The following is a 23,339-nucleotide window of genomic DNA, read 5'->3' on the forward strand; positions in this document are numbered from 1 at the left end:
CTCATGATCAAACAAAACAAAGCGTCATTATGTCACCACATTACTGGGGTACGGGGGTCTGAGCTGTCTACTCACCATGTGTTGGTCATTGAGCAGGTGCACCACGCGGGAGGTCCACTCCCCCATCAGAACCAGGTCAGGAGAGGTCTTATAGAGGCGCAGCAGACACAGGGCAGCAGACTGCTTCACACTGTCCATGGTGTCCCTGTGGGGCAGCACATTCACAGTACAGCTGTTAGAGAGCTGCCTTTGCTTCATCACGCAGATGTCACTAGTGTTGTCACTAAATTAGATTTTTACCTCTGGCCCAAAACAAGACAAGACAGCTGGAACTCACCCGGCCACCAGGATCCGAGGGATCTCACTGGCAAAAGCCTCAGCCATCTCACGGCTGCCCACGTTAGCAATACAGTGAAGGGCCAGGCACATGAAGGTGGGGTTGCGACTGGAGAGGTCATTCTTGATGGCGTTGTTGATCAGACGAATCAGCTCACTGTTGCTGTTAACCAGCACTGAAATGAACAGGTAACCCTGGAGCAACAGAGAACAGGACAGCAATGATCCCACAGGACACAGTGAAGCCATCTCAACATCATAGAAGTACAAGTGTTCATTGGTGAGACATATGGTTAAGGGCCGTACACATGAGCATGTTTTCACCACGTCTGCCTGGCTCTGGATATCTACTCTTGTGCCGACTTTTTTCCAGGGCTGGCAGGTCGCGCCATAAGCGACCATCTGAACCTTTTCAGGGTGTTGTTTTTTGTTTTTAAATATCAGTTAAAGCACAGCTCACTCCATACAAAAAAAACGGCAACGCCAGCACAGAGCTGCTTGTCATGTGACTGCAGCTTACCGGCCCCTAACAGTCAAGCTCCAATGATCCTTGAGCCCATTCAGTGTGAATCAGCCACCAGGTGGGGCTAAAACATTACACGTGTTTGAATAGAAGATTCATTAAGTACCAGAGTCTGTTTAATAGATTAGAGCATTTCATAACAGTTGCACTTGTCTTGCTTTGATTAAAAAGCGTTCATGTGGGAAATGCTCTTGCTTTATAGTAGGTATTAATGCCTGAGACGCTGTCCACACTCCGCAGCATGGCTAAGGCAACTTGCCTGAGGAGTAGTTGAAATGTTTGGAGGGATCACTAATGGAGACCCTGACTCACACTTATTCTGCTTACTCAACATTTCCTGTTCCTGTGCAAACAGCCCACTACACAGAATAAGGAAACACGCACAGTGGCTTTTTTCTTCTGCTTTAACCTTTAGATCAGGGGTGTTCAAACTTTTTTCACTGATGGCCACATACAGAAAAATATACGGAGAGCTTGGCCACTTGTAGAGGTGAAGATGGTCTCAAAAGTTAACTTATAAGTTAGCAAAACAAATCAAATGTAGGTGAATAATGCGCAATACTTGAAAACGCGTTCAGAAAAAAACAGCCTACATCCCGTCTGTCTTTAGGGTTTCATTAATTTTGTTGGCAGCTCATTCCTTAAAACAGAAACCTCAGATTGATAATAACAGTAAATTTGAAGGTTACATTTCGAGCTTGTTATAAAAATAAGTTATTGGCTTTTTTTTTTATCAACTAAGATTTGTTCGAAAATGTTTTAAATTTTATATGACTACATTTATTTGAAAATTGGGCTCATTAATATATTTGAACATATATATTTGAGAAGTACAATACAAGACAAGCAAAAGTTTAATCTGTGGGCCATTGTGCATTATACTTTTAGAATTTGCAGAGGGCCGATTCAAAATGGCCCTCGGGCCGTAGTTTGGACACCCCTGTTTTAGAATTTGCAGAGGGCCGATTCAAAATGGCCTGCGGGCCGCATTTGGCCCCCGGGCCACAGTTTGGACACCCCTGCTTTAGAGCATTTCATTACAGTATGTTTTAATCATTTAAATGCCTTCATATTCAAACAAATCACAGAATTTTGTCAAGCTGTTCACTTTCTTAGGAGAACCATTCCCCCTGTATTCAAAGCTGTGGTTCTAGTTGTGAGGTCACCTCTCCAGAAAATGATGCCAAAACAAATTAGACATAATATCATTGTTGCTATCTATCTGTTCAGAAACAAAGTTTGAGTTGTCAGTGGACTCGCCAATTTCGTCGGTTCTTTCCCCCCCCTATGCTCGTATGTATGCAGAATCTTTAAACGTGTTCTGTATATTATTATTAAAAAAAGGGAATCAATGAATGAAGTTTGAATGTTATCAAAAATGTCTTCTCATCATTAAAAAGTGATAAACAAAATGCTGGGCAAAAATAGATGATGGCTGGATTTCACAATTCAAAATGAGTTGTGTCACAGGTCAATACAACAAGAGAACCTCTTTAGTGTATGTTAGGTGGTGTACACATTCTGAATTCAACTGAAGAACTGTGGTCACCCATACATCAGATCGTCTGGAGTTGAACTTTCTTGTTATCCATAATTTTGGTGGACAGGCTTGTTACATTTCAGTTATAAATCTAATACTACCCACCTTTTAAAGTTAAACATGTTTGATAATACCAGCATATCTTAAAAAGCATTTACAATTCATGTATTTAATATGCGGAAAAAGGATGCATTTAAAAGGCTTTGGAGAGAAATTCAGCACACTGACTGTGTGGTCACTTCTGGATTTTTCTGTCGTGACGCAGTGAGTAGTACATTTTTTAAGTTCATGTAGATTGCCCTCAGCGTTTTAATCTGACAAAAAAAACAACAGCCTTCAGAATTTTTTACAGAAAACATTTGTTTAGTATGACCTCTGCCTAAAACACTCTTAAATCTTTTTCATCCTTTTTTGTTCAAATCTTAAGTTCTGCTAGAAAAAGTTGTGAGAGTGGACAGCAGGACCTCTCAGAGTGACCCTGACATCTGGGTACCCCAGCTGGTCTGTGTGGGATCCAGAGAATGTTAACAGTGGAAATGTGCTATAGCAGTAATTGACTGGTTTGTGGTATGTGGTTTTATCATGATTATTGCCATAAAAGCTGTGTTTGCATTTTCATAAAACCCATAAATTGGACCTGACCATGAACCAGTGTTTCAAGCTGAAACGAGTTTGGGGTTAGGCAGGGCAACAAATGATTGGGTTCCGTTTAAACAACAGAGTCTGATACGGCATAATACTTTGAAAGTTGGTGAATCTGACAGTATATGGATGATGACACGCAGGTCATTTACCTCTCCTTCTGTCAACACACCGAGTACAGATCAGCTGCAGTATTTGCCATGTTGTTCTTCATAGTGATCACAAAGTTTAGCTCTCAGTGAGCTTTAGGCTTGATGAGCTCAACACTTTTGAGGACCTAAATTAGGGCTGCAACAACGAATCGATTAAAATCAATTATGAAAAAAGTTGGCAAAGAACGTTGTTACTGATTAGTTTGGTCTACGTTCTTACTGGCTGTTCTGCGGAGCTGGCTACGTCACTTTTATAGAAAACAACATTTTTAAATGGTAGAGATGGAGAGAAGCACGGAGAAATTGGTTCCGTCCAAAATCATCAACAGTGCGGGAGCACTTCACTTTAATGAAATTAAAATGTGTGTTACCTGCCATTTGTGTAAACATGAACTTTCACCACAGTAATGCGACAATATTCACATGTGCGAAAATCCGGTGTGTAACCACCATAAATTACTAGAAAAACATAATGAAAGACTGATGGCATGTATTGCGTCTAACACAAACCTTCTTGTTTATCTCATATGGTTGTTTGCTCAATATTGTATGACAAGTACGGGATAATGTGCAGCAAGGTGCTCATTATGGGAAAAAAACACCCTCTCAAGATCCCTCCGCTTCGTGTTGGGCTCTATGATCACCCTGTCGGGGTCTTCTTTTTCAATTATGACCGCCACGCTGCACATTATCCCTCTTACTAAAGACGCCAAATGCTAAAGAAACTAATGATTTGATTTATCATAACTTATTAAAACTATGGCAATTTATTGATTAAACTATTTCAAAGTGTTCATTTGCAGAAATGAGGGTTGAGACACTGTGTACTGTATTTAGGACTGTGACAGCTAGCCCTATTTCTTGTAGCAAAGCCTGTAAACACTTTTGTTTAGGATTCACAATATTATTTTTGTAGACTATATTATTATTCATAACAGCTCAGGTCCATTCAAGCATTAAAACTGTTCTGTGCAAAACAGACACATATTTATTTCAAAGTTGTATCGTCTACATTTAGGTTAGTTATCAGTGTTGATCATTTGAAAGAACATTGTTTTTGATCAAAACAAGCTGTGATATAGCTTTCACACATATTCCATTGCCTACATTTGGCTTGTTTTTGCTTGTTAATGATTTGGAAATGCTGTTTTCTGAATAAAATAATGGAAACATATTTTTTGGCGCGTTTTTATCAGATTTATTGTATAGATAATCGACAATCGATTATCAAAATAGTTGTAAGTTGCAGCCCTAACGAAAATAACCAAATAATAACGCTTTGTTTTAACATGCCAATTTTGATGCAGGAATGATAGAACCCATATAAACAGAAAGTGGTTAGATATCCCCATGAGAGGAAGATGGCTTGTTTGGTTTTATTAAGTTAATTAAAGAATTCTGAGGAGAATATATATATATATATATATATATATATATATCTCTACCATCTTGTTTTGTATTTTTACACTATCATAGCACCAGATGCAGTAGAGGGGACGTATTGCTGAAGTCTGTCTGTATTTAGTTATAAAAATTAATACCATTGGAAATGGTTTTAACATTTTTGCTTTTGAGTAAAATAAACATTGCAGTTTTATTCACTAAATTCCGGACCGCTTAATTTAAATTAAAAATATTGTCATTGAGAGAATCAGAAAATAAAAACTGGTAAAAATGGCAAAAGATGCGCAGTGTTTTTGAACTTCAAAAAATGACTCGTTCATATTTATCTTTAAACAATACAACATCCTTTTTGTTTATAAATCAATATTAAGTTTATAAATCAGCTTTCCAGTGTGTTGGCATCCTTTTCCCGTCTGTCACATTGCTGTTGGCAGATTGATGCCTCTTTCTCAGCGCCTTTCCGCATACTTTTAATGGCAACCCCTTTGCTATCATTGCAAAAGCAACAAGTACCTACTGATTCAATATTACATTGTTGTTACTTCTGAGGGGGTTATCTGACAGTAGAGCGACTTAAAAGCTCCTATATGGTGAGGGAAAGCAATCTGGTTTTCAAAGGTACACACGTTGAACCAACTGCAAACCAAGTAGCCTCAGGAATCATCAAGATTAAGATGAGTCAAAACCCAGCTGCTTACATTTTTGGCAGGAGTGGTAGAAAGTCAGCCAACAGACCAACACACAGCATGCTGTGATGCTGAATCAGGGTTATTTCAAACAAAATTGATTTCTGAACTCTTCCTAAGTGGAAACATTTGTATTGTAGTGTTTAAAATGAATATGAACTTGTTTTCTGTGCATGACTGAGATCTGAAAACAATGCATATATATATTCCTGCAAATACATTCTGTAATCGAGAACATTTTTATTACAGATTTGGGAGAAATGTTGTCCGTAGTTCAGGGTTTCCCATCAATAGTAAAACCACAGAAAGTGATCGTTGCATATACTGTAGGTCCACTGAACTGTGCTCAACATTTTTGTTTTCATGAACAACATTAGTTATAATAATTATTAGTTTTAGAAATGATTAAATATGTGACGATGACGTACTTGGCTATGGGCAACGGCACACAGAGCTTACAGTTCCTCAAATACAGTACAGAAACTAGAGAGAATGTGTTTATGTTGATAACAGTGTGTGTACAAATCACAGAATGCAAATACTGTTTTACTTCATTTATGTCTATATGATGTTGTTGTGAGTTTGGATGGAGCAGCAACATATTAGCTTAAGTTTGGATGGAGCAGCAACATATTAGCTTAAGTTTGGATGGAGCAGCAACATATTAGCTTAAGTTTGGATGGAGCAGCAACATATTAGCTTAAGTTTGGATGGAGCAGCAACATATTAGCTTAAGTTTGGATGGAGCAGCAACATATTAGCTTAAGTTTGGATGGAGCAGCAACATATTAGCTTAAGTTTGGATGGAGCAGCAACATATTAGCTTAAGTTTGATGGAGCAGCAACATATTAGCTTAAGTTTGGATGGAGCAGCAACATATTAGCTTAAGTTTGGATGGAGCAGCAACATATTAGCTTAAGTTTGGATGGAGCAGCAACATATTAGCTTAGGCTGATGGATGTGATCTCCATTCAGAAAGCAGGCACTTGAAACGTGGTTGCTCCTGTCTTATGGGCACACTTACCCAAGCATTCATTCATGGTTCTTACTACTGGGTATGTAGTTATCAAGCCATCATTTTGATAAGTGTACATGTAATATGTAAATGTTGTTGTTGGTATCTACATGGAGATGAGCCCCGCCTCCTCACGGGTGCTTTCAGCTTGAGTGTCACGAGTAAACACAAGTGAACACCACGGTCAAACTCCCGTTAGTAAAGCAATGTGAAAATAGGCTTGTGTCGGGTGTGACCGCACCTTTAGAGCTGTTCACTGTGTGTAAAGGGGGTTTTAGAGTAAAAAAAACTATCAATCAATGCAGTAAACGCAAAACACAATCAGCAGCAGACTTACAATCTGTTTCTCCGTGTACTTATTGGAGCTCAGTAGGTTGACTGCCTCCATGTGTCCGAAATCAATGTCATGGCCGAGCAGGAAGATGAAGAGCAGCTTGCAGACATATTTCTTCTTGCTGTAGCCATCAAGAGCCTTGTCCCCTTTAAACTTGGAGCGAATGTTGGCCAGCTCTTTATTGATCCGTTTGATCTCAGCTTCCTTGCTCTTACCTGACAGGGGAAAGAAAGTAGTGCAAGTGTCAGCATTCAAAAGTGGACAAGAAGGACCTTCTCATCCTGTCTTCACTGAAGCAGTATGGATGATGGAGCAGCTCAGCTTCATCAAGTGCATTAAGTCACCTGTGTTTCTATACAACATGCATGTATTAATTGTTCTTTATAGCAACGAGCATGCCTATTCCTACACCTCCAACATCATGCTCAACCCAACTGTCATTTATATTTCAATTATACATACACTCTCCATGAAAGAGATCAATCCGATTGGCTGTTCAGTTTAAGCTTAAATCAGTGCACATGAAAATAACAGATATGGGGAAACCTTTTAAGGACTAAAGTCAAGATAGAACGAGGGATAGAAATATTTTAACAACAACATGGCTACCTGATATAAAGCTAAGTAGTGAGCAAAACTCTGCTTCCTTTTAATGATTGTATTGTATTAAAAACACGAGTTGAAGCCCTATCTTTTTTAGTTTCCCTTTTAGTGACAAGTACAGACTCCCGCCGCCTGCTGGTAAAGAGATGTATTTCCGTCCACGCTGGATCAGAATGTAAATGCTGGTTAGCTATTAGCTGTGGTGCGTTCAAATTTGACTTACAGGGCAAACGCAGGGAACACAACAGTCAGCTTCCCTTTGATGCATGGTTTTGTGGGTCTTTACACAAAACTAGCAGCTTTATACTTATCTACTCTTGAACAAACGATGTCTGTTGAAGCTTTGCTGAACTCTTTTTCACTTCCCTGATGCATTTCTCTGCTGTTGCAACTCAAGCTGTATACATTGGCCATACTCACTTTACCTCAAAGTCATTTTTGTTAAATGCCTTCTGCAAGTGAAAGCAAATCACCCACTGGACAAACAATATAAGTATAAGTAGTTATAACAAGTTTGTCCAGCAATATCATACATATAATAATTAAATTATATATAAAATGTGCAACATTATTGGACGCTGTGTCATTTTGGCAAGTTTACAGTTACAGATACATTTTGGAAAACATTTCAATTTGCATCAATCATAAATATAGTTGGTGGAATTAGAAGCATGTGACATCTGTTGAACCTCTGAAAAAAGCATGATCCAATCTTTATAAGCACAACCAGATAACACAAACGATATGTCTAATGACCTCTGGAGTGGGAATCCAGCCTCCATGTAGATAAAGTTGAAAAGCAGGATTTTCAGGGCAAATCATTATTCGGGGATATACGAGTCATCATGATTTTGTATACATTTTGTAAACAACACTGATAGTATCAACTTCAATTCTTTGAAACTAGTGATACTTAATACCATTGAATGAGAAATAAATAACTCAGTTTTTCAATTGAACATTGTCATGGACATATCTCAGGCCTGAGGGATCACTGTTAAACACCTAACATCGTTCAAATCTCCATTAGAGCTAGTTCCAGTCCAACTAGTAACCAAATAAAAACATACCTTGTGAACTGGCATCAAGCACAATTGTTTATAATACTGTGAAAATCAAAAAGCCACAAGGCTTGGAAGGGAGCAGTAGGGGTTTGTATACAATATGTATAATATAACACTCTAAGTTTGTGTATTTGATCATCGTGGACAATAGTTAATATCAAATCAAAATACTTTGACTTGTAAGGTAAGTCATTCCACGGATTAGCTTTACATAGACATTCCTTTCTGCCTTATGCTATCTCCCATTCATTAGTTTTTTTATTGGCTTTGAATTAACGATATAGCAATATCACAATATGCAATGACACATACCACTATGACATATTTTATCATACAGAATGTATTACATCAATATGAGAAGTCGGACTCTGTTATCAGTCATTTAGTTTATTTGCTTAATTGCGCTTAACCTCTATCTCATTTTGGCTAATGTCGTTAATCGTCAATATCACAATTTCAAATAGGGAATATCTATAAATTGAATTTGCAAATGTATGCAAACATTTTACAACCCAATTTCAACTTTTTGATAAACAATGTTTAATTCATGGAGCCCTGTTGATTGTACCAGTTAAAGATGATGGCAGGGTCATTCAGCTGGCCTTCCTCTTTTATAAGCGGATAGAGCGGTGTCCACACTCAGAGCCATTGTTACTGTATGACCTGTCATGCTGTCAGTTTGAAATAATGACACATACACTGCAATGTGGCCAAAGCAGTTAGTGACACAAACAGAAGAGGCTTCGTTTCCTGCATGTAGCGGACCCTTGATGCCGTTGCAGCAGGTGCGTTAAACAGACATGTCTCATCGAGGAGGATGTGATGTTACATTTCTGAGCACATTTAGTTAGCGGCTCTTTGCTCTGGTGCCCACCAAGGTAATACAACACAACATGTAAAAAATAATACGTTAGCTGGTGAATGACACACATCAGTTACAGGAACGATAGAAATGTCACTTACAGTTTCTTATGTCAGAAATGAAAACTGCTAATCCGCGCATTCCATCTCCTTTCGACACAGCCGGCATGTTTGCAGATTTGTCCTCACTCCGGCCTTAACGGTATCTGACGTTGCTCACTATGCTCAGCCTTTACACCGGACTGGAGTCGAAGATGGCCAACTTGACGTTTAGTAGTAGCTAGCTTTTCAGCAATTCCAGTTGCTCGCTACACCTATATTATTCAGTGTTGCTGACGAAGCTCGCGGTATGCCTGTGGGTGGCTACGTTAGCTCAAATAGCATATGCTAGATTAGCTGGATGGTGCTGGAGGATAAATTTGCGTTATCCCTGTTAACTGGCTCGTTTCCGCTGGCTATGGCAAGCTAACGTTATTTCATTCAATCCTTACCTAGATAGGATTAGAGGCGACGCATATAGCACGTACTGTAACGATTCACCAACGTTAAAACCACCAACTACTTGGGTGTCTCTCAGATAAATGCAGTCAGATGTGTTAATAGAAAAACGTCACAGAATATAACGTTGAGTTAGTTCGAAGTCAAGCGCCGTATAGCTAGCCTAACAGCTAGCTAGCTGTCTAGCAATATCATTCAAATACTGGGATACATCACCGGTTGTCCGGGATAACTACATAGACGTTCTCAAGTGCCAACTTGCAATACAAAATTAAAGCCCGGCTCTCTTAACCACACTCTAAATGTGATAACTGAAATGTGCTGTATAATTGATGTCCGTTCTAATTCTCCAGCCTCCACTCCGCGGCTTGGATAAGGCTCGTGACAGCAGATCCGATCGCGTGACCGCGCCACGCAGTCCGTGCACGCGTACGCCTCTCTCTCTACAGTGTGAGAGTTCGTGCAGCCTGGGGCTGATTGGTCCAGTTTGGTGGCACTGGGATTAAAGCTGCCAAAATTCCCTGCCCAAAACTGGCTGTCCAACTATAGGTACCTGTCTTTATAAAGATGGCCGATTGAGCACCGGGTACAGAGACTGCAAATAAGGAAACTGATTGTAGAATAACAGCGGGGTGGGTGAAGGTCATGTGAAGGTAAAATGAGAAGACAAATGTATAATAAAAGAGAAGGTTCATAGTCTATATCTGATGCAACCACGAATATTTTGTATAAGATATCATATATAATGATAAAATAATATATAATATATCTGTAATAATATGTATGATATAAATCCACAATTAAATGTGTGTAAAGTAGCCTTATTTGAAACATATTGGTTGCTGTTACATTTATACTGTGGAGCCTGCGGTTACACACTGCTTGTCATGTGCGAATATCTCTGCGTCCGTGTGTGGGATTTTGAAACTCCCCTTATATCTCTTGAGTTCAATACAGAGGAAATTTGAAAAATACCAGACTAACAGCTATTTTTAGGGAAATGTATTATTTCATTTATTAATAAGTTATCAATGAAAGAACATCTAATCTAAATGTACAATTTGACTTCTGTCTAAATGTACTACACTAGAACATGCATTTCCTGCTGAGTGTGAAGCTAAGAGCTAAACATTATGTATGAGAAGTGAAAACTTTTGGATTGGCAGAAGTTTTTTAAATCTCCTTTCCACTCTAGTGTTGACAAGAAAATGCTCAATATAAGTTTAATAGATACATTTCTTGCAACCTATAAAGTTAAAAAAGGAAAGTTATTCTCTATCTGATACTAATACGTTCAAAGATGAAACTTTGGATTGAAGATTTTCTGAAGTGAAATAAGAAGTTGATAATTCGAGATTTGCTGCTGATTCAGCATTCACACAATTTATTAGTAAACTAGTCAGTGCTAGTTCGGCACGCTCCTTCCGATGCTTCTTGGGTTTCGAAAAAGCTCAGATTAAAACCATATGCCCTCAAGAAATTCAAAACCCTATGAAATGCCTCAGGTGTCACGGAAACTCAGGAAAAAAGTCCAAGTTCAGAAACTCTTATGCCCATCCCAATTAAGCCCCTACACCCTGTCTCTATCAGCTTCCACTCAGTTGGGTGGCCAGTCTCCCATATTAAGGGGCTGAACTGACCAATCAGAATCGAATAATCAATTTAGCTGTGTAAATAAAGTTAAATAAATCATTCCACCGCATGTAGTCAAAGCTGTTGTATTGATATAAAAAAAAACACAGATAGTTAATTAGAATAGAACATGAAATACATGGTAGCCTACAGGGCAGCATTAGTGGAGTCTGTCGAAACTCGGCTGGGTAGCTGGTTTCAGGTCCCCGAAAAGATAAGGGCCCAGTTCACTTTCTGTGCAGTGTGCGAGTGTGCGGTGCTGTACATGTCTGTGACCATTAGGGGATATATTTGAATCCTCCATTCACATTAATATTCAGACCAATGTTATTTGAGATGGTACTTAAGATCAAAATAAAAATTGGAGAAGTGGCTGTAGAGAAACTAGATTATGGCTAGGTTCTTGTCTCTGATCCACACTCCGAAGCACAAGAGGGCGGTAATGGCTTCCAAACAGAACAGAATGAGCGCTGGCTGTGGGCGGGGCCTGGGTGTATAAAGAGAGGGGAGGGACCAGCAGTGTACCTCAGTCTCCCGCAGCCAGGCAGACTATCGAAATGGCGGCACCAGCAGAAAGGATGGAGGTAAGGTGTTCCAAAGGAAAATTAAATAAATACATAATAAATTGTGCAAACGGTAATTGCACATTATCAGTATTCCATAAGAACTATTAGTTGTCGGACATGACATTTGACTTTTGTCCTTTTATTTGCTCCAGCTCATGATGCATCCATTTTAGAAGCTAACTTGCTACCGTTAACGTTACTGTGTGATGCACCCGCTCATTCATCTGTGGTGGCTTATCGGATATAGCTACATTTTGACATATACTTTTTTGTATTGGTTAACCTTTACGTATGTATATCAACCTTTAAATCTATGGCCATCGTTGCAAGTTTAAGCGACTTCTGGTCGCAGAAACGTAATTTTACTTCGTGCGACAGCAAGCCGGCCTGTGGGACCGCATGGGAGCCAGCGTGTTAGCTCTGTTAGCTTTGTTATCTAGCTCAGAAGAAGTGCTGCCTCATCCGCACATTACATTACTTCTCTGTTGGTTCAAACACATCTGAACTATTAAGCAAACATTTTCCAACAGCGTCGTGTGTTGTTGGCAGCATCACTATCTTAGTTTATGAGTTTAACGTTTTATTTTATAGTTGATCGACTTTAATGACGTAGTAGGTATAAGCAAACATCTTATCACGATAACAGTGACTCGACTTTGGGTGTAGAGGCATGACGGTGTCCTGATGATCCGAGCCTTTTGATGAATGTTTAGTTGCCTATATCCGTTTTCGAGGAAGGCCACGATCACATCAGCACCAGGGACCATGTGCTCCATCTTTGTGCGGGTTGGCTGGCCTCATTCATTGCCTGCTCGGGCATTCGCAGCATAGTACTTTTATTATGGCAGATGTTTTGCTTTGCGCAAAGTCAATATGGATATATCTATTTTGAAATGTAGTATCATAAAGAAATCAGTCCTAACGTTGGCGGTGATTTTTACGTGCAAATTGTGAACGATAAAGGTGGTTGTACAGTGTTTTTAGAGGCATATGAATGCAGTTTATCTCTCTTAAAAGTTGTAATGGCTAGTAGGGAGCATCTTTTCAAAGAGTATCCAACTGTTAGCCATGTTGAGTTTTGTTTTACTGTTACCTTCACCAGCTTGTGCTGTTCGTTTGGTTTGATATCCTGCATGTGTCCTCTATGAAGTGAGACTATATATGGTGTCGGGGTCTTCAGTAGGTCTGCAAACTGTCACAATGTCCAAACTTACTTCGGGTTGTAATTGTGGAAGTCTTTTGTTGAGATTTCTCAGGGGGAGAGCTCAGCCAAGCCTGCAGCGGAGGATATGACATCAAAGGACTACTACTTTGACTCTTACGCCCACTTTGGCATCCATGAGGTAATTCCTTTCAAACCTACACACTGCTGTGCTTAGCTTTTTCAAATGATCAACCCATATGATTGGTTTTGTCACAATATTCAACCTTCCCTTTTTTACTTTAAATGTAGGAAATGCTGAAGGATGAGGTCCGCACTCTGACCTATCGCAATTCCATGTTCCACAACAAGCATCTGTTTAAGGACAAGGTGGTGCTGGATGTGGGCAGCGGGACAGGCATTCTCTGCATGTTTGCTGCCAAAGCTGGTGCCAAGAAGGTTATCGGGGTATGTGTTGGTACTAATCCAGTAGGAAGGGTTGACCTGTGGTAGTTGCTGCTCTTTAGTGGCATAAGAAGGCAGCGTGAATTAAAATGTTGCTCTTTGTCTTATTAGATAGAATGCAGCAGCATCTCAGACTACGCTGTGAAAATTGTGAAGGCCAACAAGATGGATGACGGTGAGTCATGGAGCCATTAGCATGGTTGATCAATTTAGGGCCTACTTCTCAAATTCAAGACCCGTGGGCCAAATCCGGCCCACAAACAATTTTTTTTGTGGCCCACAAGAGTTTTCAAAGAATATGATACATGCGCAATGAAGCGACTTCAGTCAGTGTCGAGTGAGGCAGTGAGTAATGGAGCTTGGTGAAAGTGGCACCAAACACGGCGCAAAGTCTGCTTAAGCAACCGAGACAAGAAACACCGGAACCAGAACCAACAGATGGCTTATCCTCACAGAATGACCCGCTCTGTTCGCTACGGCTCATTCAGACACACATGGATTTGTTTAAAAAAAAAAAAGAATGTCCGTGCACAACTGTGTTAATGCTACCAAACTCATGTTTTCAATAAATTGTACAAGTGTTGTAGTTGCATATTTTCCCTAGACTTCTGCTTTCAGATGTAGTTATTACCAAAACCAATAATTATCCAATGCAGAGGTAATACTGTTATACAATACATTATTCTATATTGTCTTGAAGTTAAAACCGGCCCTTTGAGTGCAACCATAATGCTAATTTGGCCCGCAATGAAATTTAGTTTGACACCCTTGATTTAGGGGATGGGTCTCCTGTGAATCGGGAGCCGAAAGTGGTGTAGCTGATGACCTTTTCTGTATTTACAGTTGTCACCATCATCAAGGGAAAGGTGGAGGAAGTGGAGCTGCCTACAGATGGTGTCGACATCATCATATCAGAGTGGATGGGCTACTGCCTCTTCTACGAGTCCATGCTCAACACAGTTATTTATGCCAGGGACAAATGGCTGGTGCGTCTGTTTGTTTGTCACCACACATTAAAACACTAGTGATGCAGGCTTAGGTTTCACATGATTTCACACGACAGCACTATTTGGGTATCTGCATAACAAATATTCAAAGCGCTCAAAATAAGTAACAACTTTCTAAGACAGAATCAGTAAAAAATAAAACCTTTTTATACTTTGTTCCTCCTGGTAATTCCTATTGCAAGTTCATCCATTGAATTCATGTAATATTTCAATTTTAGCTGATATGAAAATATAGTATTGAATATGATTGCTAGAATTGGCATAAAACTGCTAATGGCATTTAGTAATCAGTCATGGGTTGGACATGTGACAGAATGCCCCATGTTGCAGACCGGACAGTTTCTTATACAAGTCTGACTCTTGTGTTTCCCTGCTACAGAGACCAGATGGACTCATTTTCCCAGACAGGGCAACCCTTTATGTCACCGCCATCGAAGACCGACAGTACAAGGACTACAAAATCCACTGTGAGTAGTTAAACATTCATTGGGTCTAGTGACTCATAGCGAGGTCTCCTATTTTACTAACATCTCATTTCTGCCCTTATGTCTATCAGGGTGGGAGAACGTGTATGGTTTTGATATGTCCTGCATCAAGGAGGTAGCAATTAAGGAGCCCCTGGTTGATGTGGTCGACCCAAAGCAGCTGGTCAGCAGCGCCTGTCTCATCAAGGTGGGTGGAGCCATGCTTGCCATGAGATAATGATTTTCAGATAGTGTTGGTGCACAGATCTGTCAGTCCCTTGCTCGAGGTGTTTCTTATAAAAGTCTGACTCTTTCCTGTGTGTTTTCCAGGAGGTTGACATCTACACAGTGAAGATAGATGATCTGAGCTTCACCTCACCGTTCTGCCTGCAGGTGAAGCGGAATGACTACATCCATGCTTTGGTCACCTACTTCAACATCGAGTTCACCCGCTGTCACAAGAGGACCGGCTTCTCCACCAGTCAGTATAATTACTAATGACACCACTGCAGTGTTCTGTGGCTGTATAAGTTTCCTAGTGTCAATTATAACCACATTCCACCCCATAAGACAACGATTGCTTAAGAATATGTTGAGGAAAACATTCCAAAGGAACTTTTAGAAACATTTGAGTTAACATGCAAGTGTATGCTCACCATGGATTAGAATTGGCAATTAATAATCGCTGATGTTAATTCAACATCTGTAAACGATAGCACAGAGCATGCCCAGCAGTCCATGTATTTCTATTTCGTACTGTCGCACAAAGTAAATGTCTGAATCTTGGAAAAATGTACAGATTTTCGCACAATACCATAGGTACAAGGCTGGGTGGAAATGTTTTAGATAGCAATGTTAAAATAAGGATTTCACTAACGATTTTTGCGACTTCTCCCGTCAATGAGCAAAACATAAACCTCGGCCCATGTTGCCCCTCAGTTGCTGATGGTGGTACTTAGGGCTCACATCAGCCGCTGTGTCGGTGCATACCTGGTTTAAACCATCCTCTCAACCCCTTGATGTCCATGATGGGTTCATGCTTTGGATCAAGTGAACTTCAGAACTCAAAAGTATTCACAAACGCTCCTAACCCCCCAGGCCCAGAGTCTCCATACACCCACTGGAAGCAGACAGTCTTCTACTTGGATGATTACCTGACTGTCAAGACTGGCGAGGAGATCTTTGGCACAATCAGCATGAAGCCAAACAGCAAGAACAATGTAAGCAGCACGTTTAGAAGTTCTTAAGTACTTTATTTTGTAATTTGTGGTCTGACATGTTCCTGTGTTTGCAGAGGGATCTGGACTTCACCGTGGACCTGGACTTCAAAGGTCAGCTCTGTGAGGTGTCGAAGACGTCAGAGTACAGGATGCGTTAGAAGTCTATGTCCCTCCTGGTGTTAGTTTGTCTTGAGTAGAGGACAGGTAATACTGAGTCTGTACAATAGTTTGATGCTCCCCATGCAGCAGCATTTTAATAACTTCTTTTTTTTGTGGTCATTTTCTTGTTCAGACATTAACAGTATTTAAAAGGTCTTCACATCCTTGGTCAATGTGAGTTGTCATGGTGACATAGTGGCTTAACAATAACTTGTGTTTGACATGTGCCCGGTGTTTGAGTCCAACGTGTTCTGGGGACTTCCCAGCGGTGACACATGGCTGCCGCCCCGCCCACATGTGTGCACGGTATCAGTCAGTCACTTTGGGCTGTCTTTGTTTGACTCTGAAGTCTCGTGTCATAGTTTGTAGAAACCAAATGTTATTGAGAAGAAACCTGTGCACCAAACACCTAAGGCCCTGTTAAACCAAAACTAGCTCTGTTTAAAAAGAAATGTATAACACACTGCATATTTTGTAAAGATGACTTCAGATCCAAATGTTTACTTAAGATTAAATATGGTTTTTTTCAATTTATTTTTTAAATGAGCTGTCATGCCATCATTCAAAAGGTATTTGTTTTTAGCTGTGGGCAGCTTCTCCTTTTGTGGACAATGAGTATCAACAAATAGCACACTTACTGAATTTAGTCTGAATACTGTGACTTAAGTGTTGTTTCCATGTGAACTATAGACTTAAAGCCTGCTCAGAATCAGTCTGTATTTTATATTTGGGACTGCATTCCTGGCAGCCCTGTGATTTGTTATGCCAGACAGGCAGATTAACACCTGCACCTGTTGTGGGGGGGGTTGGGTGATGAGAGATGAGATGCTCAAGATATCATTGTTTTGGCTTTAATCCGCTCACCCTGAGCTTCAGTCATTAGTGCGCCACAGAAGAAGGTCCATATCTGTCAGTTCGTCTTGATCCAGTGGGAACCATGTCGGCCTGCTGGGAGCTCTGAACCACAGACTCATTTTCCTCTTGTATTTTTGTTTTTTGTCACCTGCTTGTTTTTTTTACAAAAATAAAACTAATAAACTTTTTTTGCCTTGGCTACAGAATGGTTGTAAGCTTGTTCTATCGAAGCATCTATCCGTAAAGATTTGAAACATTGCTCCAGTGTATATTAATAAATTGAGTGAGCCAGGAGGTGTCGCTGCACCTGCATTCAAAAGTATCTTATCGAATTCCACCTTGAAACACTGGATCCTATGGAAAGAGATTAGTTTACAGGAAACATCTTGACCAAGTCTGAACAAACCTTTTGGTCATCTATGGTTTGTACAAGAGTCTAGAAACAATATTCTCAAGATACAGTAAATGCCTCATTTACACCTCAGTATTCAGTGGGAGAAGCATTCTCAGGAGGAAAGGGGTTGTACATGGACATTATAAAGTGATGAAAACTTTAACCATTCTATAAGATTACTGGTGATCCTGTCATATCTGAGTGGGCATGAATCCCCTCTCCCACTTCTCCTGCTGCAGTCGGGCTGTAAACCAGCTCAGTGCTTTTACATTAGGGGAAATAAAAAGCAGTTGCGAGATTGTTTAGTTAAAAGAAAAGTCCAACAGATGTGGGCTTATTAAAATCAACTACCCAACACTACCTTTTTGTGGAGGATTCTGGCCTTTCTCTTGGTGCTGCCTTGCTCGGCAGCTACGGTAATGCTCAGACTGAGTTATGTTGAATTAGATTGAATCCAGGCAACAGCTCTTCTCTACACTTCCTCGTCTTGGTTAATTTCCCTCAAGGACAAGCAGCTAGCTTGCGATGGTTGCTCTGAGTTCTGAGTGACAACTTGTTTGGATTCTGTGGGTACACTGACCCACTTATCTGGACTGGAGCCATGTTGTGTCTGCCTGTTGTGGAGCTCAAAATCACATCGAGGGTGTCTGTTGTGTGTAGTAGTGTGTTGTGTGAGTGTAGGGTGTCTCACAAGGCAAATATTAACAATCGAGTTTCAGAATCCCAGGGACCTGGGGCTCCCAGCCTGTCGTTCAAGCATACAGGATGCACCTGAACACCGGCAGTCACAGAAGGTTCAGCACCAAGGCCCAGGTCGGTGAATGCTGTTCCTGTGAACCCAGACAGCACTTTACTCTTGTCCAGTGGCTCAGACATGCTCTCATTTCATCTTTGCTTCATCCATCCACTTCCTCTTCCACATGTCTGTAGAGGCAGCTGAACTCGGTTCTGTCCAAGTGGCTCTGATGATTGATAGATAGATAGATAGATAGATAGATGAGTCAATATCACTATGAAGTGCCTTTGGTGTCTTCATCAGAATCACTGTCATCATAAAAATGTAGCAGAATAATGAAACTCTGAGGTCTTATTATAAATGGCCAAACATTTACACACATATCAGTACAATGATAAGTCTCTTGAAATGTGGTTCCTTCATTTTATACCGTTTTTTTCATTGGATGTACGTGATTTTGGCATGTCCCACACACTGCTCTGCTAACTACAGTGTGTAATAAGTGGTTAAATGAGACTTAAAAAATAAATAAAAGAGTACACCCCTTTCGAAAAGTAACATTTTAAATAATATTTCAATGAACACAAAAACATTTTCCAAAATGTTGACAAGACTAAGTTTAATATAACATCTGTTTAACTTCTAACATGAAAGTAAGGTTAATAGTATCACGTAGATTACACATTTTTCAGTTTTACTCAAATAAGGGCGGTGCAAAAATGACTACACCCCACTGAAAGTCTCTGGAGCAAAGCTACATTTTAGACTGCAAATGTCTAGTTTAACAATAATCAACCACAGGTGAGAGTAATTATTCACTGCACAGGTGTCCAGCAGACAGCTGACTATAAAAGGGTGTTACTTAAAGAAAACCCCTTCCCATTTCATGTTGTTAGCAATGGCACCACATGGAAGAGAAAGAAAATGATTTCTTTACTCCGCAAAGTGAAGGCTACAAGAAGATCAGCAAAGCTTTACTTATCAGTCAGACTACTGTAGCAAAAGCGGTACAAAAACTTTAAAAAGATGGAACTGCAACCATGTCACAGAGACGTCCAGGTCGTCCACGGAAGTTAACACCTCGACAGGAGCGTCTTCCTGTGAGAAGGGTGGAAGAAAATCGGCACGCAAGTTCACTGCAGTTATCATAGGAAGTAGAACGCCAAACTGGGGTGACTATTTCCCGTGACACAATACGGTGTACACTGCAGAGGAATGGCATGCATGGGTGCCGTCCACGAAGGAAGCCTCTCCTAAAGCCCAGGCACAAAAAAGCCCGCCTAGAGTTTGCCAGGGCCCATGCTGACAAAGATGAAGACTACTGGGACTCTATACTCTGGAGTGATGAGACAAAGATAAATGTTTTTGGAACTGATGGCTTCAAAACTGTATGGCCTCGCAAAGGTGAGAATACAAAGAAACATGCATGGTGCCTGCAGTGAAACATGGGGGTGGCAGTGTCCAACATGCATTTCTAACAATATAACATCTACTTAATAAAATGAATATGAAGTTCAATGGAAAATCTCAGCTTTTTTTTTGGAAATGGGTAAGTGTCAAAGGCACCTTATGGTGATATTGATCCAGGTACTTTATTGATCCCAATTTGGGAAATGTTTACATTGCAGCAGCTCAGTAAAAAAATAAAATAGCAATAAAAACAAACGTCTAAAATATACATAAATAAAAAATAAACACAGATCTAAGCAGTACTTTAAAGTAGGATATTGTACAGTATCTCACAAAAGCGAGTACACCCCTCACATTTTTGTAAATGTATTATTATATATTTTCATGGAACAACACTGAAGATATGACAATTTTATACAATGTAGTAGAAGTAGTAAAAGTAGTCAGTGTACAGCTTGTATAACAGTGTAGATTTGCTGCACCCTCAAAATAACTCAACACACAGCCATTAATGTCTAAACCGCTGGCAACAAAAGTGAGCACACCCCTAAGTGAAAATGGCAAAATTTTGCCCAATTAGCCATTTTCCCTCCCTGGTGTCATGTGACACGTTAGTGTTACAACGTCTCAGGTGTGAATGGGGAGTTGGTGTGTTAAATTTGGTGTTATCGCTCTCACACTTTCTCATACTGGTCACTGGAAGTTCAACATGGCACCTCATGGCAAAGAACTCTCTGAGGATCTGAAAAAAAGAATTGTTGCTCTACATAAAGATGGCCCAGGCTATAAGAAGAAAGAACACCCTGAAACTGAGCTGCAGCACGGTGGCCAAGAATACAGCGGTGGGGGGTCAGTCTGTCAGTGCTCAGACCATACGCCACACACTGTATCAAATTGGTCTGCATGGTTGTCGTCCCAGAAAGAAGCCTCTTCCAATGATGCACAAGAAAGCCTGGAAACAGTTTGCTGAAGACAAGCAGACTAAGGACATGGATTTCTGGAACCATGTCCTGTGGTCTGATGAGACCAAGGTAAACTTCTTTTGTTGAGTGTGTCTTGCCTACAGTGAAGCATGGTGGTGGGAGTGTCATGTTTGGGGCTGCATGAGTGCTGCCGGCTGTGGGGAGCTACAGTTCATTGAGGGAACCATGAATGCTAACAAGTACTGAAGTACTCTGAAGCAGAGCATGATCCCCTCCCTTCAGAAACTGGGCTGCAGGGCAGTATTCCAACATGATAACGACCCCAAACACACCTCCAAGATGACCACTGCCTTACTAAAGAGACAAAAATGTGAGGGATGTACTCACTTTTGTGAGATACTGTACAATATCCTACTTTATAGTACTGCTTAGATCTGTGTTTATTTTTTATTTATGTAGGTGATGGACTGGCCAAGCATGTCTCCAGACCTAAACCCTATTCAGCATCTGTGGGGCATCCTCAAACTGAAGGTGGAGGAGCACAAGGTCTCTAACATCCACCAGCTCCATGATGTTATCATGGAGGAGTGGAAGAGGATTCCAGTGGCAACCTGTGAAGCTCTAGTGAACTCTATGCCAAAGAGAGTTAAGGCAGTTCTGGAAAATAATGGTGGCCTCACAAAATATTGACATTTTGGGCACAATTTGGCCATTTTCACTTAGGGGTGTACTACTCACTTTTGTTGCCAGCAGTGTAGACATTAATGGCTGTGTGAGTTATTTTGAGGGCACAGCAAATTTACACTGTTATACAATCTGTACACTGACTACTTTATATTGGATCAAAGTGTCATATCTTCAGTGTTGTCCAATGAAAAGATATAATACAATATTTACAAAAATGTGAGGGGCTCACTTTTGTGAGATACTGTACATTAGGTGTTGGAGGAATGGAATGTTAAAAAGGATCTAAATGTGAAATGAACAGCGTTCAAGTCCAGTAGTGCAATAGAAGCTGTGGAGAAGAGAGTTATCTTTCAACCAGAGGTGAATTGTTATAGAATGTTATTGCGGTGGGCAGGGATGTTCTCCTGTACCTGTCCTTGTGACAGCGGAGCTGGAGCAGTCTGTTGAAGAAGGAGCTCCGCTGTCTGTCCAGCTGCAGGTGGAGATGGTGGGTGGGGATATCCATGATGGATAACAGTCTGTTCAGAGTCCTCGTCTCCACCACAGCCTCAAAACGGTCCAGTTTGATGCAGATGACCGAGCCAGCTTTCCTGATCAGTTCAGTTTATTGATTCTGCTGGTGTCACCGGCTCTGATGCTGCCCCCCCCCCCCAAGCAGACGGCAGCAAAGAAGAGTGCAGTAGCAACAACAGACTGGTAGAAGATCTCCAACATCTTGCTGCACGCGTTGAAGGATCTCAGCCTCCTCAGGAAATAGAGTCGGCTCATCCCCTTCTTGTACACAGCGTCAGTGTTGGCCCTCTAGTTCAGTCCGTTGTCAAGGTGCAGTCCAAGGTACTTGTAGTCCTCCACCACAGCCACATCCTCACCCAGAATGCACAGGGGCAGTGGAGACGTCCTCTTCTTCCTGAAGTCAATGACCATCTCTCTGGTCTTGGCCACATTCAGAAGCAGATGATTTTTCCCCGTCCACTCCACAAAATCCTCCACCAGCGCTCTGTACTCCTCCTCCTGTCCATCCCTTATACACCCTACCACTGCAGAGTCATCCAAAAATGTCTGCAGGTGGCATGACTCTGAGTTGTATTTAAAGTCAGTGGTGTATAAGGTGAACAGGAAGGGAGACAGCACAGTCCCCTGAGGGGCTCCTGTACTACCAACTGTTGAACCAGTAGATGGCACTAGAAGTAAGAGCTTTGATCTCGTTCAGTCCTCGCCATAGACCACCCTGTTTTTCACGCAGACATGCTACAGTCAGCGAGGTGAAGAACCTCACAACCACCTCTGAACCTGGCTTACATTAGAAGGCTTCTCTGTTTTATATTGAGAGAAGTATTAGTTAAGGCTGAGATTTTCATGAGAGAAACTTCAGTAGCATCAGTGAAAATGGTTGAAAATACTGCTTTGTTTAGGTATATGTTCCCCGAGAACACAAAGAAGTCAAACATATTGTTTTGCCTTTTTCTGTTTAAAGAAACTTGTTTTGAAGAATTCAAGAAGGCATTCTTATTCAATCCTATAAGGTGGATTTTACAAAGATCCATTTAGAATCAGAGTTAGGAAATGTGTATTGCAGTTCCGGTCATTACTGTACAAATATGTGTGTGAATGGGTAAATACTGGCATTTAGTTAAAACCTTTTCATTGCATGCAATACCATGATTTGTTTGTGCTTTTAGCAATTCCAGGTATAGCTCAGACTACCTTACCTTTCATATATTAAACAGAAATACATTTAAAAAGCAACCTAGCATTACTTCAGAGCCTAAATCAGAAAGGACTTCATCATCAGGGTCTCAGGAGGGTTGGCCTATTATAAACGCATCATAATGCAAACACATTGCATTATTGACACAAAGTTTTAATGAAGTGTTATCTTTTTACTGTTGCATAGACACACTATTTGAAATAAAATGTGGACACTTTCAAAAGTTTTGAACTGATGGGCAGTAAACAGAAGCAGCTCCGTAGTTGTTTATTTGTCAGGCAGTGGAGCGCCTCTGGGTAAACGGACACACAAA

At 40.6% G+C, this 23,339-nt stretch overlaps 2 protein-coding genes across 5 annotated transcripts in view; one reads left to right on the forward strand and one right to left on the reverse strand.

Annotated features, from left to right (window-relative positions):
• Window positions 1-10,165, reverse strand: part of ap2a1 (adaptor related protein complex 2 subunit alpha 1) — a 28,966-nt gene extending 18,801 nt beyond the window's left edge. The window contains exons 1-4 of one of the 3 annotated variants that reach the window (XM_063903952.1): window positions 9,264-10,162; window positions 6,637-6,848; window positions 338-531; window positions 76-205 (exon numbers count right to left, since the gene is read on the reverse strand). In XM_063903952.1, coding sequence (XP_063760022.1) covers window positions 76-205; window positions 338-531; window positions 6,637-6,848; window positions 9,264-9,330 — 603 coding nt within the window. In that variant the 5' untranslated portion in view covers window positions 9,331-10,162. Of the gene's footprint in view, window positions 1-75; window positions 206-337; window positions 532-6,636; window positions 6,849-9,263 lie in introns of all 3 variants that reach the window. The other 2 variants (XM_063903950.1, XM_063903951.1) reach the window with 2 other exon arrangements.
• Window positions 10,166-11,672: 1,507 nt separating this feature from the next.
• On the forward strand, window positions 11,673-17,374 carry prmt1 (protein arginine methyltransferase 1). Of its 2 annotated transcripts, none has more exons than XM_063903954.1 (10): window positions 11,673-11,875; window positions 13,114-13,200; window positions 13,311-13,466; window positions 13,575-13,638; window positions 14,307-14,449; window positions 14,850-14,937; window positions 15,027-15,142; window positions 15,265-15,415; window positions 16,033-16,154; window positions 16,229-17,374. In XM_063903954.1, exons 1-10 carry the CDS (start codon window positions 11,849-11,851, stop codon window positions 16,310-16,312), a joined length of 1,038 nt encoding a protein of 345 aa, XP_063760024.1. In that variant the 5' UTR covers window positions 11,673-11,848; the 3' UTR covers window positions 16,313-17,374. The 2 variants fall into 2 exon arrangements, with proteins under 2 accessions (XP_063760024.1, XP_063760025.1); XM_063903955.1 differs by having other exon boundaries at window positions 11,822-11,875; window positions 13,105-13,200.
• The last annotated feature ends 5,965 nt before the right edge of the window (window positions 17,375-23,339 follow it).

Source organism: Eleginops maclovinus, chromosome 16, assembly GCF_036324505.1.
Source record: "Eleginops maclovinus isolate JMC-PN-2008 ecotype Puerto Natales chromosome 16, JC_Emac_rtc_rv5, whole genome shotgun sequence".
Taxonomy (NCBI): Eukaryota; Metazoa; Chordata; class Actinopteri; order Perciformes; family Eleginopidae; genus Eleginops; species Eleginops maclovinus.